This window comes from Meriones unguiculatus, chromosome 6, assembly GCF_030254825.1.
Source record: "Meriones unguiculatus strain TT.TT164.6M chromosome 6, Bangor_MerUng_6.1, whole genome shotgun sequence".
Lineage (NCBI taxonomy): Eukaryota > Metazoa > Chordata > Mammalia > Rodentia > Muridae > Meriones > Meriones unguiculatus.
In genome coordinates, this window is record NC_083354.1 from 69997588 (window position 1) to 70014527 (window position 16940).

Genomic DNA, 16940 nt, shown 5'->3' on the forward strand with positions numbered 1-16940 from the left:
TTTTTTTAAAGCAGGTTTGTAGGTCTATTAGCTGGACTAGATTTATGTTTTTATTTGGGGGGCTTACTTTTTACAGTTAACTTGCTTTAAAAATATATATCAAACTATGAACCTAACATTTAGGTCATGTCTGAAATTACATTTGTGTCATTTCAGAAAGTTGCCATTTTTAATTTTTTTATTTTTTAAAGATTTATTTATTATGTATACACAGTGTTCAGACTACATGCCAGAAAAGGGCACCAGATCTCACCATACATGTTTGGGAGCCACCATGTGGGTGCTGGGAATTGAACTGAGGACCTTTGGAAGGGCAGACAGTGCTCCTAACCTCTGAGCCATCTCTCCAGCCCTTATTTGTTTTTGTTTGTTTTGCTTTTTTTGAGACAGGGTGTCCCTGTGTAGCCCTGGCTGTCCTGGAACTAGCTCTGGAGACCACACGGGCCTCACACTCAGAGATCCAGCTACTTCTGCTGCCCCGCAGGTGTGATGTGCCATGCCTCTTGGCCCCACATATTTAAAAAAAAAAAAAAAAAGATTTATTTATTCCATGTGTGTACTTTTTTTTTTTTTTTTTTTTTTTTTTTTTTTTTTTTTTTTTTGAGACAAGGTTTCTCTGTGTAGCCCTGGCTGTCCTGGACTTGCTTTGTGGATAGGCTGGCCTCAAACTTAGAGATTCACCTGCCTCTGCTTCCCAGAGTGCTGGGGTTAAAGGCGTGTGCTGTCACACCTGGCTGTGGTTATGTGTTTTACTTGTATATATGTGTACTACATGCGTACCTGGTTGGTACCAGTGGAGGTCAGAGAGGGTGTTGGATCCCTTGGGACTGGAGTGATGGATGGTTGTGAGTCACTACATGGCTTCTGGAAAACCAGACCCAGGACCAGTAAGAGTGACACGAATTCTTAACTGCTCAGCCACTTCTCTGTCCCACTCCTGTGTGTTTTATAGTGACTTTTATGTTGAGGTGTATGTAAAGGGTATATTTATATACATGTTTTTATGTGTATGAGCATGTGTGTGTCTTATCACTGTATACACATTTACAAAGCACCCATACAGTTCCTGCTTCATTGCCTATTTTGTTGCTGTTTTGAAATAAGGTATAGCCTGGGGTGGCCAGGGACTCGGGTCCAGGACATTCTCAAACTCTAACCAATTATTTTGCTTCTCTCTCCAGAGTGCTTGGATTATAGGTGTGAGCCACCATATCTGGCTTTATTGCCTGTTTTTTGAAATATAAATGAATAATACTAGAAAGTTTTGGCCATACATACCTAAATCAACAGACTCGGGCTTTCTATCTTGACGTGGTGAAATAGAAGTCCCCTTACAATTAGGGAGTTGTTTTTTGAGTTAGAGAAGATGACATCCATTCTACGTGTGTCTGTTCCATGTTTGCTAGAGGATGGCGTTCCCTGTGGATTTGCTGGCTAACTGTACGCATGAGGAATTGGAAAACTCTGCTGAGGATTACCTCTCCAGCCTAAGGTGTGTGGACCCTGAGAGCCCAGAGCGCTTTTCTACCCTCGACACTACGGTAAGACATGCTGCAGTGACTTTTACAACCTTTCGAAAGTCCAGCTACACATCAGTATAAAAATCATTCAATTTTGAAATATTTGCCAGAAATCTACCAGTAAAATGTGTTAACAAATTGGCAAATCAGGGTTTTGAGGTGTGTGTGTATGTTTGAATGTGTGTGCGTTGCTGCATGTGCACACAGAGGCTAGAGGAGGACATTGGCTGTCTTCTTCTATTGCTTTACACTTTTTTCCTTTGAGACAGGGCCTTTGACCAAACCTGAAGCTTGCCTTTTCAGTTAGGCTTGCTGGCCAGAGCTCTCAGGATTCATCTGTCCCCAGCCCCATGCTAGGACACAGGCATGAGAGGAATGGCCGTGCCTGGATTTCATGTGGGTGCTGGCTGTTTGATTCAAGTTCTCATGCTTAGGAGCAAGTGCCTTTCCCGTTGACCTGTCCTCCTGACCTCTTTAGACAAAATGCACAGGTTATTACTCAGTGTTTCTCTTTTTGCAGTTAATTTTACAGTACGAAGTTTACTAGTTTTGCTAGGACAAGATACCATGTCAGAGCTGTGCTACTTAAATTTATTTTAGATTTGGATTTTGTGAATTTAGAAATGTCTTTTAATTTAAAAAGTCACGAAGACTCAAAATTACATTTTTCCATCATAAATCAGAATTCCCTCTGAAAATTTTGTGATTTTGAAAAATAAAAAATGTAATCAGTAAGTGTGTTTCTTTGAGTCTTGGGATCATGTAAATTCCACTATGAACTGAAGTGGCCAGATTTATTCCTATGTTGGGCCTTGTAGCTTTCATCTCAGAATGATGGGTGGAAGAGGTAAAATTTTATATATGGTGGGAGATGGGACACGTGGGAATTAGAGGACAGCTCTCAGTCAGCTCTCACCTGCCACATGGGACCTGGTGGTAAAGTCAGGTTATCAGGTTTGGCAGCGAGCTCCTTTCCCCACTGAACTGTCTCACCTGCTCGGATGTAGAGCAGTTTAATGACTTCCTGCACCAGCATTTTCTAATTCTCTAACTTCATTCTAAGTGGAAGATTGATGCCAGGTCAATGAAGGCAAAACAGTGTTAAAGTATTGCATGTATCTTGCTTAAGCATCAGTTTACCTGACTTTTCTTTTACTAGAAAATGAAATATGTCCCTCTTGGGGAATTCTAGTGATAATAAACTACAGTCGGTTTTACAGTGACGTTTGCTCTTTACTCAGTAGCATGGCTGTTGTCTAGAACTACTTATAGAAACAAATTTTCACTTTTCCATGAGAAAATAAAATTCTGGGAGAAGAGAAGCCTGCTTTCATTGTTGCTTGTTTGTTTTTATTTTTACTTTTTGGAGGAAACTAGGGATATTACCTCGTATGAAATGAAGCTATATATTGAAATAAGAATTGAGAAAAGCTTAAATTCTGATAAATCCTTTGGTATTTTGTCATGTATTTTTATTAAAGTCTCAACTAATCTTGAATCATCTTTTATTTCAGATTCCTATTAGCCTGTCAAATGTGGGCTTTGTACCTCTTTATGGTGGCAGTCAGACCCAGAAAGTCCTTGCTCTCTTTGCACCTGAAGATTCACTCACAGGTTTCTTCTTTGCTTCATTTCTGTAAATTGAGGAACTTGAATTCAAACTGATAGGAATTTACTGAGAAACTACACAAAAGATTTGTTGTAGAAACTTTTTTCAAATTTTAGTTTTAGAAAAATGTAATTCTCAGTTGCTTATAACTAAACATTCAATGAATGAAGTAAAATGAAAGTGTAAATTGTAGATCTGTGATCCTGGGAGGAGAGGCTATAGCTGAACGATAGAGCTGGATGTGAGGGATATTGGATTTGACTCTAAACAGGAGAGAAAAGGAAAACAAGCAAGAATGGGTGTAATTTATAGTGTGTATATAATCTTTATCAAGTAGCAATCTGTCTATTTGAACCCTTTAGACTTAAATGTTAATGGCCATTTTTCTATTTTTAGCTGTGGCACTTTACCTTGTTGATCAATGGTGGGCCGTTGATGATATTGTGAAAACATCTGAACCTTCTAGAGAAGGGCTGAAGCAGGTAATAGATGATGTTCTCCAGTGATCCCTGTAAATGATGATAGTTTTTGAAGTTACTGAACTTCTCCCATTTTCATATAAAAGTTATAATGAACTCCTGGGTGTTCTTATGGTGAAAACAGGACTCAGTTTTGGCTTCCTTTGTTTATATGATCCTGCCTTTCCCAATAATTAGGTGAGAAGAATGGATTCTGTGGGCTTGGTTGACTGAGCTGTCTCCTTAAGCTTCTGATCTGGTAGAGGAGAAGCTAGTTTTTTGGTCTGGTTGCACTTGAACCACACCAATTGGAAGGAACAAGAGTTGTGTCAAATTTTGACATCTTGGATAGGCTGTATTGTAGATCCTGTTCTTATTTTTTCTTTTGAGGTTGGAACTTTGAGAGACATTAGACTCAAAGGAAAGGGATTTTAGGGAAGCAGTAATATGAGTATTATTTCTTCTGGATATTGTATTTATTATTGAAAGTAATAAGTCTTAGGAGAGTAATATACCGAGCATTATTTCTTCTGAATATTGTATTTATTCTTGACTCTGCCTTTAGATTCCAAAGTAAGAGGCCATCCCATAGCAGCTGGGGGAATGAACATCTGGGTACCTGCCAATCCTTGTAATACAATCTTGTAGTTTTCCTGTAGAGAGGAAGAAGGATTCAAAACTTGCATAAATCCAAAAAAATAGATAGATAGCTGTGCAATAGTGTAACTTGTAATCTCTGACAGTGGAAGGATACATAAACAAAACAAATATCCCATAGATTTGAAATATGACTCAGGTATGGCATCTTATAGATGACATCTAGATGAGAGTTAAAGATAGAGGATAAATAGTTATGTCTTCTACTCAGGTGAGGAAACTGAAGCCTCCAGGTATGACCTGGGAAAGGAGGATGACTTAAGACCAAAAATAAGACTGATGAGTTTGTTCAGCTTTAATATCTATATGACAGTATCACCTTTGAGATTGAGGGAAATCAGTGAGGGGTGGCCCAGGAGAATTAGCTGTTCTATTCTGGCTAATTAAGAAAAGTTGGTAAAGTCACAAGTGGGAATAACCATTGTTTATAAATATATGACCTTGAGCAAATGACATTATTGTTGTAGATCTTATTTTCCTCTGCCTTATATGTTATGGTAAAATTAAGATTACAACCTAGGATTCAAACTTATGCTTAGTATATGCTGGTGGTTTTCAGGCATGCTGCAAGACTTTCCCCCTTTCAGTCTCACTGCCAGTTCCCTGGAGGACATGGCTGGCATGCCTACCTCTTCTCTATGTCCCTGTTTCTGTCCCTGTGTTGACTGAGGGAACTAATCTCTGAAAAGCAGAATCCAGAAACAGATTTCTGAACCTGGATGCATCAGCCGTTTTCCTCTGATAAAAAACCATGACTAAGGCAGTTAACAGAAGGAAGAGTTGTGTGAGCCTATAGATCCAGAAGGAAGAGTTCCTCATGACAGGGATTCATGTCAGCAAGCATACACAGTGGCCAGAGTAAGAAGCTGAGAGATTACATCCTGAACTGTAAGCACCAAGCAAAGAGAACAGCTGGAAGTAGGGCAAAGCTATATTATCTCAAAGCCTGTCACCAGTGATATACCTTTCCAGCAGGGCTGAACCTTTTAAATCTCCCCAAATTGTGCAACCAACTAGGATCCAAGTGTTCAAGTACCTGAGCCTATGGGGGACATTTCTCATTTAAACCACCATGCTTCGTATGTATCTCAGTTGGTAGAGTTTTGCCTAGCTCATGCCCTAGTTTTGATCCCCATCACCATAAGAAGTGGTTCTGGTGCCTGCAAATCCCAGCCCCTGGGAGGTGGACACAGGAGGATCAGAAACTCAAGGTCATTCTCAGCAACAGAGTAAGTTCAGGGTCACCCTTGGCTTCCTGAGCCACTGTCTCTTAAAATATTAATAGGAACAAATAAACTTCAAAAGGAATAAATGTAAAGTAATACGTATACATTTCAGAAAGATTAGTTGTAGATGCACACCACTAACCCCAAACCGAAACAGCAGCGTGTGTGAGAAAGGTTGGGCTTCGCTGATTGTAAGTAAAACAAGGCCAAGAAGCCTTGGGTTTGCACAGGTAGCTCACATTAGCTCCACGCTCTTCTGTGTTTGTAACAAATGTGCCAAGCATGGACAGAGATATTAGAGGTCTGAAGCACTCCCAATGAAGAGGATTCCAAATAGGGATTCCAAAGTTAGTCTCAACTGGCCTGCTCTGTTTCTTCAGTAGTTAGGCTGCATTGGGGTAAGATTTAAAAAGAACATGGCTGTCTTCAAATGCTGGTCCTCTGTGTGTCTGCATAATATCAAAGAATAACCACTAGGAAAGTGATTGCGGTTCAGTGTGAGACGGAGTCTTATGTTGGTTGGTGCTGCATGAAGAAGTGACTTTGTCAATTAGAGATAGGCTGTTATGCCATTTCTTGTACTGTTTGGCTCAGAGAGCCTCTGCCAGGGGTATTTTTGGAGTAGTGTGTGCATGTAGTTCATAGTTTCTTACTCTGCACAAATAATCAGGACAAAGTTGTTTTCCTTTCCTTTTCTGTTGGAAGAAAATAGACTTCATAGACAGAAGTCTTGCTTCTAGCATTACAGTGTGTATGGGAAGTGGACTTTAATAACAGAAGGCAGAGGCACTCTGTCGTGCTGCGATGGTGTGGCTCTAGGAGTAGGAGCTGGCCTCTTTTTGTCATTGTATGCTCCAGATGGGTTTCAGGAGACTTCCTGCTGTCACCATATTTGTTCATCTGCTTTAGCAATGGGCTGTGTGGATGGGAGGGCTGGATATCCTAATAGAAGGACAGTTGTAAAGGAACGTTTAACCTGAAAAAGGAGAGAAAGCTTTCTTTCCCAAGGGCCGCTTTCATGAAATGAGGTAATTGTTCTGAAAGACTCCTGGGAATAGTACTAGTTTTTAAAAGGAAACAATTTTCTTAATGTAGGGGCAGGAATGGGGTGAAAGGATTGAAGCAGAGTATAGAGTGGGGCCCCGTAGTTAGGGCCACAGAGACCCCTTGGATCTGGATAGCTAGAAACCTGAAGACATTGCACTGGGTGAGGTGCTAAGACAGTGTGTGCCTTGGAACCTGTTTTGCCTGTTTTAGAATTTGGTATCCCATACATAAAATGTGTTTGTGGGAATGGGCTGTTCTTGTTATAAATGATTAGCCTTGATTTTATGATAGTAGAATATTTTCAGATGGTGTTGACTGTCTCTGAAGCGCTGAATGAGCGTAGGAGCTTTGGGAGCTGGGAACGAGGTGACTGGTGTTTCCTAGTAGCTGCATATTGTAACTGCTTGCCTGCTGTTTGATCTCTTTGTAGGTGAGCACTCTTGGAGAAAGAGTGGTTCTGTATGTTCTCAATCGAATTATTTATAGAAAACAGGAAATGGAGAGGCATGAGATCCCATTCCTGTGTCATAGCAGTACTGACTATGCTAAGATTCTGTGGAAGAAAGGAGAGGCCATTGGGTTTTATTCAGTTAAGCCTACAGGTGAGTTTTACAAGTTACTTAAACTGTGCTATGGAAATCTCTATTTTGACCCACAGCTGTGTCAGTATTTGTTAAATCAACTCTAGAGTGCACTCAGGGTTTCTTGGGAATGTCCCAGCTTTACTGTCCTGTGAAAGCCTTTTGAAAAGTAAAAACAGACTAGACAAAGAAAAAGACCTTGCAGTCTTCTTAGCCTTGCTTCTGCTCTTTCATTTAAGGTTGCTATTTTGATTTCTGCTGCTGTTCCTATCACTTAATAAGATCCACAAGGCTTACGCGCATTGCCATTTCTACTTAGAATGCTTAAAGTACTATTAATTGATTATTTTAGCTTTGTTTTTTGAGGTAGGGTCTTGTTCTAACTCCGTAGCCCAAGCTGACTCTGAGTATGCCGTTCTTCATTTGATGGGGATCCCTTCTCTTCTGGGACCTGGGCTCCGCTCTTCCTGTTCTGATGGTCACGTCCATTTTATATCCTGGAGCAGTGGGGTGCTGCTGCAGCAACTACCAATTTCAGCACCCCCCATTCTTTCTAACTTCTATGTCGTCATTGTATTTTCCTTTTGAGCTCCATCTTCCTCTGCTGGGTAGTAGTGGAACTTGGGGTGCTAATGCTAGCCTTTGGATTAGTAAGTAACTTTATATCAAGGGAGGACTCTTTCTTTTTCTTTTTAATTAAATTTTTTATTTATTTTTTTATATTAGTTACAGTTTATTAACTTTGTAACCCAGCTGTGGAGTGCTCTTTCTTTAAAGGAAACTAAAACATAACTAAAATTATTTTGAGAAACTGTCCCAAAGAAAATCTGAAACACCCTTACCTTCTTTCTTGGCTTTCCTTCCCTATCCATTATATACACATGGTTGGGAAAAATTATACCTGTAGCTATAAGATAAAATCTTTTAAAAATTTACACCAGTATGTTTATATGTGTGTATGTTGTGTGTGTGTGTGTGTGTGTGTGTGTGTATGCTACAGTGCATGTGTGGCAGTCAGAGGACAATGTGTAGCAGTCAGTTCTCTCTTTTCATCCTGTGGGTCCTAGGGATAGAACTCGGGTCAGACTCAGCCAGATGCCTTTTCCAGGGGCCACGCTGCTGGCCCCTGGAATCCCACATGTGTGCCATCACACCCGGCTGTTTGGTTATTTTAATGAAGTTTGCATTAATTTATTCCTGTGTTTCTTTGTGATTATATCGCCCATATCAAAGGCCTTAAAGATGCTGAGATGTATTCCATCACTCTCCTACATCCTCGGATCTTACAATTTCTTTTTACACTTTCAAAACAATTGAGAAGCATCACATATTTCAAAGTAATTTTTCAAATAAGTAAAGTGAAAAAAAATTTCTTGTTTATTTTGCTGTTGAAAGAGGGCTTTTATTTTAATCATGTGGTTGAAGCACATATATTTGTGACCTGTGTTAAAAGTCTTTTTGTTTTATAATTCTGGTTCCTAGAAGCTTTATCTCCCCAGTAATAACAGTCTCTGTCCTCAAGCCTTGTATTTATTAGTAGATAGTTTGAGCAGTGATAATAATAATAACTACCTCAGGTCATGAATGTCATTAGTATGGTGAATGCTGTAGCATACTGAACTGCTAGATTTTTTCACATTGTATCATATTTTACTTTTTGTTCATAAATTAATATTTTGGTCATCTGTTATTTTGCTAACATCTTAAGTAGAGTTCAAATTATATCTGCAAGTAAAGGGCTTTGTAGATTTTATTTCCAAAGTAGGAATTTAATTTAAATTAAATAGAAACAGTAAGAATTACTTTAAAAATAAGAATATTTCTTTATGAGAAAAGGTTTTTTTTGTTTTGTTTTTCGAGACAGGGTTTTTCTGTGCAGCTTTGGCTGTTCTGGACTCACTTTGTAGACCAGACTTGCCTCAAACTCACAAAGATCCACCTGCTTCTGCCTCTCAGGTGCTGAGCTTAAAGGCTTGCTTCACTGCTCCTGGCAAGGACCCATTTCTTAAGTTAGAAAAACCCACTTTCATATTTACTCCATTCAAAAGATTCATAGGAAGGAAATCTATTTCCCTTTAAATGTTGGTATCAGCATTTGAGTGGAAGCAGAAAAATAAATATTTAAAAGTAGAAAATAGACTTAAAGAGACTTAAATAAAAGACAGTTGTGTTGTATCTTTCAGATCTTTGCTGTCCGAAATCTAAATACATTTGGAAACTACCTAGCATAACTTGTTCCCTTAGTTCCTTTATTAGAAAGAATTATTCCAGATTTTAAGAAAATTATGGTTTAGTAGACAGGAGTACACTGATTTCACTCTTCCTTCACTGTGTAGTTGCTCCTACAGCTCTCTGTGTGAGTGGTGATCTTAGTACAGTAGACGGGGGCACATCAGGAGAGAACTGCTTGTTTTGTGACACAGCTAGACTAGAATTACAATATTTAAACGCAAAACCAAAACAAGTAGGTTGGCCTTAGGTGTCATTTTACCCTGAGATGCCTACATCTTGTAAAGCGGAATGTCTGTTAAGGACAGGCGCCCTCAAGTCAAGTTTTGTGATTGCTTGAACACATTGTGTTAACTGACCATTGCAGGGTCCTATCTGCTCTGTGTGTGCAGGCCTGTGTGCACGGGCCTGCTGCCCCCACCCCTATTCTGGAACTTACTGTGTAGACCAGGGTGCCCTTGAACTCAGAGTTCTGCCTGTCTCTGCTTCCTGAGGGCTGGGATTAAAGCAGTGATCACCATGACTGGCTTTCTGTTTTTGTTTTTGGGAGACTTTTTCTGTAACATACTTATAGAATGGAAGCTTGACAACAAATAGAGTATAATTGTGTTACTAAAGAGAATTATAAATTATTACCTGTCTTGGACCTGCATGCTCCCATGGATTTATAAAAAAGCATAGATATTAAATCTATGGATATGTTCGCCTTATAACACTGCAAATGACTTAAAGAACAACATTTAATGAAATATGATTGGAAATGTTTGTGATCACAAACTTCCTATTTTATCTTATTTCCTTTTGTTGTTCTGTATTTAACAAAAACTTACCTGCAAAAATACTCTATACCTTTTTAAACTGGTCCACCAGAATGTTGGCCCTCTCTCTTCTGGCTGCTGCAGTTTATAATGCTTTCACATAATACCTCCACATGCTTTAGTTTTTCACATTTTGATGAATAAAAACAAGTGTTCTGTGTAAATTTTTAAAAACTGGAAAAATAGATTGGGCATGGTGGTGCACACCTTTAATTCCAGAACCTAGGAGGCAGAGGCAAGTAGATATCTTTGAGTTTGAGGCCAGGCTGTTCTATAAAGTGAGTCCAGGACAGCCAGGGCAGTAAGGAGAAGCACAAGATTTCCAAACCAACAGGCCTTTTTTAAACATAGAAGTTAGGGATCAAATTTACAGATGTGCGCTGCCACACCTGGCTTTTTAATGTGAGTATTGGGGTTGTAATTTAGGTTTTCATTCATGACAGACATTTTACTGACTGAGCTATCTCCCCAGCCACTACAGTTCTTTAAGCTTCACACTGACACTTTTAAGAGATTCTAAAGGTGCTTTTTGGGACTTAAGTGAAGGAATACCTTTCCACGGACAAAGAAGGGATTCTTTGAGAGGAAACTGCTCAGGGTGACAATAGGTTTTTGATTTCTGCATATAGATCTAGAACAATATCACTGAAGTGTATTTATTCATGTTATTTTTAGGAGGAGTGAGGTGTCTAAAAAGACTCTCAGGCAGGAACTGAAAGTGGAGAAACAGGCTTGAATGCTTCAGAAGCAGAAGACTTCCAAGCCTGTTCTCTAGAGTGAGTGATAGAATCTGGAGAGGGTAGAGGTTGTGTCTTGAAAGCTCTCTAGGACAGAGAGAGTGAATTCTCCTAGTGAAGGGATTTCAGGACTAAGGGTAACACCATCCTTCTTGCTGCTTTAAAAGGCACCAGGCCGCACTGGGATCCCGATCCAGGGAGAATGACCTGCAGTAAACTAAGTCATGCTTTCAGTTTATCTTTTTATTTTATGTGTATAGTGTTTTGCCTGCATGTATGTATGCATGTGCACTCTGTGTATGGTTCCCACACAAGTCCGATTCAGTGGAACTAGAGTTATGGATGGTTATGAGCCACCATATGGGTGCTAGGAACCGAACCCAGGTCCTTTGTAAGAGTAATTGTTCTTTTTGTTTGACTGATTTTTTTTGAGACTGGGTTTCTCTGTGTAACAGCTCTGATTGTCCTGGGCTTGGTTTTGTAGACAAGGCTGGTCTCGAACTCACAGAAACCTACCTGCCTCTGCCTCCCAAGTGCTGGGATTAAAGGCCTGCGCCACCACACCTGGCTGACTAAGTGTTCTTAATTACTGATCTATCTCTACCCATGGTTTTGGTTTTGAATGAGGGAGTTTATTTAAATATATAGCAAGTCACAGTAAGAATAAATATCAAGTCGCAGATACCAGAACATCTTTAAATGAGATGCTTAAAATATCCAGCAGGAGTCAATTGGAAAAGTCCTGTTGAGGCAGGTATCTAGACTTCTTGAGAGTGTCCCATGTCCTCTCATCCCCACTTTGAAGTTTCCAAGTAAAAGAAGAAATAAATAGTAGCTAAGGGGTAACCATTAGAAACCCAGTGGGAAGTGGCCAGCTGGAGCTCCAGGTCAGGAGAGCATCCCGCTGAGCAATCTCTCCAGTAAGGCACCAAAGAGCAATAGCATCATCAAATCTCCTGATAACCGCCTAAAACCAGTTGACACAGCCAGCTGGAATTCCCTGTTGAGCTTTCTCTCCAGGGATGAGATTCCTATGGCTGAACTTCCAACTTCTTTGCACTCTTATATCATGGGATAAATAATAATTAATACCTATTGGAAATAGTTTGCCTTTTCTCCTTGTTTTTAAGAACATGATGTTTTGGGCTGGTTTATTTTCTTCTCTCTCTGTCATAGTAGGGTTTTTTTTTGAGGGTGGTGGTGGGAGGAGTGGACAGCACATGCCTAGACAAGGGGCCTTAGAGGGTACTTTACAAAAAAATATGTTTAGGTGTGAAATGGGACAGGACCTCCAGAGCCAGATTCTCAGTGAGCTGGGACAGCTTTTGACAGCTTACAACCAAATGAGTGTCCACAGGCTTTGGAAGGCCTGTTGAGCAATGTGGCCGGGACAGGAGACAATGCCCAAGGCATTGCTGCTTTTACAGCGGCAGGATCTGATGGATTGTCATAGACTGTAGACAGAACCAGGGGTGCATTCTAGGCTTTGTGCTCAGAGTAACTGGACGAATGGGTGGTGAGACTTAAAACTTGAAGGAACGTATTTTCAGACTTGTCTCTGCAGAATTTGATTATAAATGGTATACATTAAATGTGTAAATTATTAAATATTTTATTTATATTTTAAATAACAGGTTTATATATTTAGATACCACAAAATTTACCCATTCAAATGTATCATATCTCACCAATTTTAGGTCATTTTTGTTGTTACAAAACAAAAAATCTCTATGCAGTAGTATACTGTATACAGTCTATACACAATAATCACTCTTATTTCCAGCCTTTGGCAACAATTAATTAATCTAGATGATAGATCATGTGGCTTGTATCAGGCTTTCTTTTTCTTTTTTTTCCAAGTCTCATGTATAATAGTGTGTCAATACTTCTCTTCGTTAAAAAATTTAAAGATTTATTTATTTTATCTGTGTTAGTGTTTTGTTCACATGTATGTGTGTGTGCTTTGTGCATGTCTTGTGCCCTGAAAGATCAGATGTGGCCATTGAATCCCCAGGAGTAGAGTTATGGATGGTTGTTAGCCATTGGGTGGGTGATGTGAACCAAACCCAGGCTCTTGCTGAGCCATCTCTCCAGTTCCAACTCTTCATTTCTTCTTAGGACTCAGTAACATTTCCTTGTACAGTACTGTAGTTGCACTTACTGGTTGCTGTGACCTGAGCAGAAGCAATTGAAGGAAGGTTTATTTTTGGTTCATGGTTTTAGAGGTTTCAGTTCATGGTGGAGACTGGGAGAAGGCTAGGTTATGTCTAAAGGTAGTAATAGTGTATATATATTCAAATAATTCTGTCGTGAAATGTTTATAAGCTCTTTGTCCTATTTTATTATTAGCAAAAAAAAAATAACAGCTCTTACCACATGTATACTTTATAGTTATGTAACAAAAGTTATAATACTTAATTTTTTTTTTTTCGAGATAGGGTTTTTTTTGTTTTTGTTTTTGTTTTTGTTTTTTTTTTTGTAGCTTTGACTGTCCTGTACTCACTTGTAAACCAGGCTGGCCTTGAACTCAAAGAGATTCACGCGTCTCTGCCTCCCTAAGTGCTGGGATTGTAGGTGACTGCCTCCACACCCAACTAGTTGTGATACATTTTATATTGCAAAATAAACACATTTTTTGATGTGCTTCTTGACATAAGGGAAAAACTATTTTCAGAAATGTTAGCTCATATTTACTAAATGTGCATGTTGTTTCTTTACTGCAGGAAGCTTATGTGCCTCATTTCTTACTCAGAATTACCAACTGCCAGTTCTTGATACAATGTTTATAAGAAAGAAATATAGAGGAAAAGATTTGGGGCTTCACATGCTGGAGGATTTTGTTGATTCCTTCACAGAAGATGCACTTGGCTTGAGATACCCACTGTCTTCTCTCATGTACACAGGTGAGTGGACTGAGCTGAAAGATATTAAGCTTAATCTCACCTAAAATTTGTTTCTCCAGAATTTGGTAAATGTATATTATCAGTTTAATTGAGATTGGAATTTTTCATTTTTTAGGACTTACCTTTCCAAATGTAGTTTTATTTGATGGTATCTGGCTGTTATATAGAACATAACATTTTTTAATGTTATGTGGAGACAGGCTGGCATAATGACCTTTCTGCTGTGACCTCCAGGCTCTGGGATTACATGTCAAGGATGGCATAACATTTTTTGCAAGGCTTTTTTCATTTTTTTTCCCAAGCTTGTTTATTTTGAGATGAGAAATTTCTGTGCCTTCTATGTCATATTTTCCTGATTCCTTACTGTTCTAAAGCCTTCTGTAGATGTCCTCTCTTAGGGCGCTCTATAGAGTCTCACTTAGTCTGCCCCCCCCACCACTGATAACCAGTGCTCCAGCAATCCACTGCTCAGAGTTGGCTACGTGCAAATAAACCCTGCTGTGGGAGTGCAAGGCAAGGAGGAAATCCAGTTTAGTATGACTCAGTAGCCAGTGTTGGGTCAAACTTCTAGAGTCTGATGCTGGGCAGTTTATTTTAGGCATATTTAAGTACAGTACACTCTGGAAAAAGTTTCCTGGTTTAACACAATCCCATGTCTTAAAGCTTAAGACATAATTACATTGAAATTCTTTTCAAAGTCCATGTCACTTCTTACGTGAAGATATGCCACATGTGTTATCTTGAGCCATGGGAGGGACTGATGTGGCAAGTGCTCAACAGTCATGGAGGTAGTGCAGAGGTCACTGAGGCTGTCAACCTTTTCTGGTCCAGTGTGTGGGAGCCTGGGGTAGCCACATGTGGCCTGGCCCTACAGAAAACACAGAGGCCATCTAGACTACTGACCACCTTCATTCTCAGCCTTCTGGTCAGAAAACAGATTATACATCGTTCCTTTGAAGAGACAACCCTGCATGTTCAATATTCCTGGTTTCCCCAGTGTGGATCTGTGAGCCCAAGGACCTCTATGCTCCTAACACTGTTACCAGAGACAGTTTATTCCACTTGTGCATTTATTTTACACTAATTCATATTCTCTCGTTAAAATGGAATTTAAAATAATTTCTGGGGTCATTTGTACGCTTAAATCCAAGTAACCACTGTGTAATAGTCTGAGTGGGGATAGGTATTGAAGAGAAGGGTTTCATAAGGTTCCGACCTCTCCCACTTCTACTCCTTTTTAGTAAACCATTCTTTAGAATGCACCTTGTGTGTGCATGTGCATTTTCATATGTGTGTACTTGTACCTGTGTATGTATACTTACGTGTACCCTGTGTGTACATGTGTGCCTGCGTACTTGCCACAGGTGTGCTAGTGCCTGTGATTCTGGAAAGGGCTGTGAACCTCCTAGAGCTGGATTCATAGGCAAGTTGTGAGCCTCCCAACATGGCTGCTGGGAGCCAAACTGGTCCACTGGAACAGCTGGCCTTAACAGCTGGACCATCTCTTCAGCCCTTCTTTTCAGGTTGTGTACCGGTATTTATACTGTTTGATATTATAGGACGTTTTGGTTAAGTTTATTTTTAGGTATAGTTTAGTTTTTAGGTTCTTATGAATGATATAGTTTTCCTGATTTCCCTTTCCAATAATTTGACATTAGTGGGTCTGAGGATATGGCTCAGTGAGTAAGAATACCCAGCTTTGAAAGCAAAAGAACATGAACTCAAATTCCCACCACCCAGGTAAAAGTTGAGCATGGCTGCAAGTGCCTGTAACCCCAGCGTTGGAGGGTTAGATATGGACAGATATCCCGAGCTTTTCCAAAACTGTGAGCTTTGAGTTTAGTAAGAGACCATCTCATATAATAAATCAGAGTAATAGAGGAAGATACATCTGTTTTCCTCTGGCTTCTGCATGCTCTGGTACATACACACATACATGTGCATATACTTTACACATTTACACACCACACATACCCTATCTACACAATAAATATGTACATAAATTAAACAAATACATAGGAGCTGGAGAGATGCTTCATCAGTTGAGAGCACTCGCTGCTTTTCTAGAGGACTTTTGTTTGATTCCTAGCACCACCCATCTATAACTCCAGTGGTGCAGGATCCTAATCTCTTTCCTGGCCTCCATGAGCAGCAGATAAACATGTGCTACACAGACGTACATGCAGGCAAAACACCCATACACTTAAAAGAGAGCTTCACAAAAAAAAAATAGTTTGCTGTTTGTGTATAGCAGCACTAGTGGTTTTTATATGCTGGTTTTGTGTCCTGCAAGTTTAGTCTGTTTTTCAGATATAAAACTGAACAAGACATGTGTGACAGAGGAATTAGAATTTCCTTTTACAGGTTTATATTCCTTGGTAAAAAATTTGAAAACAGACTCAGAAGAAAGCTTAAGAATAAAACTTGAGAATTTGAAAGAAAAACAGCAGGATTGGCAAACTGTAAGTCCCAGCAGCCACTAGGGGGAGAGAGATGGAGAAAAGGAAGAGTGAGAGTCATGCCTTTTGAATTGTGGTCAGCCATGGAGATGTGCAAGTAGCTGTATGAAAAATAAAGAGTGAGAAATCCCAGAATGTTGGGGAGCGCATGCTTAGGTTTTTTTGGTTTGCATTCAAAGGATAGACATAAAGGGCAAAAGGAAGAGTTAGCTCAGAAAAGTGGCAGGCTTAGCAGTGACTATTTGTGAGCAACTCCCATAAGAGATGGACTCCTGGGATGCATGAGTGGGTTACCTCAAAAAAGGGGCTCAATTATCTCTCAGTCTTAGGTAAATTAGTTTTCCTGAGGGGTGGTTGCCCAGGTGATTGGCAGGCCTGTGTATTGTTTTTTGTTTTTGTTTGCTTGTTTCTTTTTTTTTTTTAGTCAGGGTTTCTCTGTGTATCCCTGGCTGTCCTCGACTCACTTTATAGACCAGGCTGCCCTCAAACTCACAGAAATCCACCTGCCTCTAGACTGCTAGGATTAAAGGTGTATGCCAGCACACCTGTCCTCCTGTGGATTAATTCTTAAGGAAGGGAACAGTGGTGTATAGTGTTCTCTTCTTTGGAATGCTGGGAAGGCAAATCTCTGAATTTGAGGTCAGCCTGGACTACAAAGCAAGTGAGAACACATAGAGAGACCAAAATACATAGACA

At 39.7% G+C, this 16940-nt stretch overlaps 1 protein-coding gene across 7 annotated transcripts in view; it reads left to right on the top strand.

Annotated features, from left to right (window-relative positions):
- Positions 1-16940, top strand: part of Fam169a (family with sequence similarity 169 member A) — a 50953-nt gene that overhangs the window by 14057 nt on the left and 19956 nt on the right. For 6 of the 7 annotated variants that reach the window (XM_060385604.1, XM_060385605.1, XM_060385606.1 and 3 more), the window contains exons 2-6: positions 1407-1541; positions 3035-3134; positions 3526-3611; positions 6948-7119; positions 13606-13785. In XM_060385604.1, coding sequence (XP_060241587.1) covers positions 1410-1541; positions 3035-3134; positions 3526-3611; positions 6948-7119; positions 13606-13785 — 670 coding nt within the window. In that variant the 5' untranslated portion in view covers positions 1407-1409. Of the gene's footprint in view, positions 1-1406; positions 1542-3034; positions 3135-3525; positions 3612-6947; positions 7120-13605; positions 13786-16940 lie in introns of those variants that run through there. The other variant, XM_060385607.1, reaches the window with a different exon arrangement.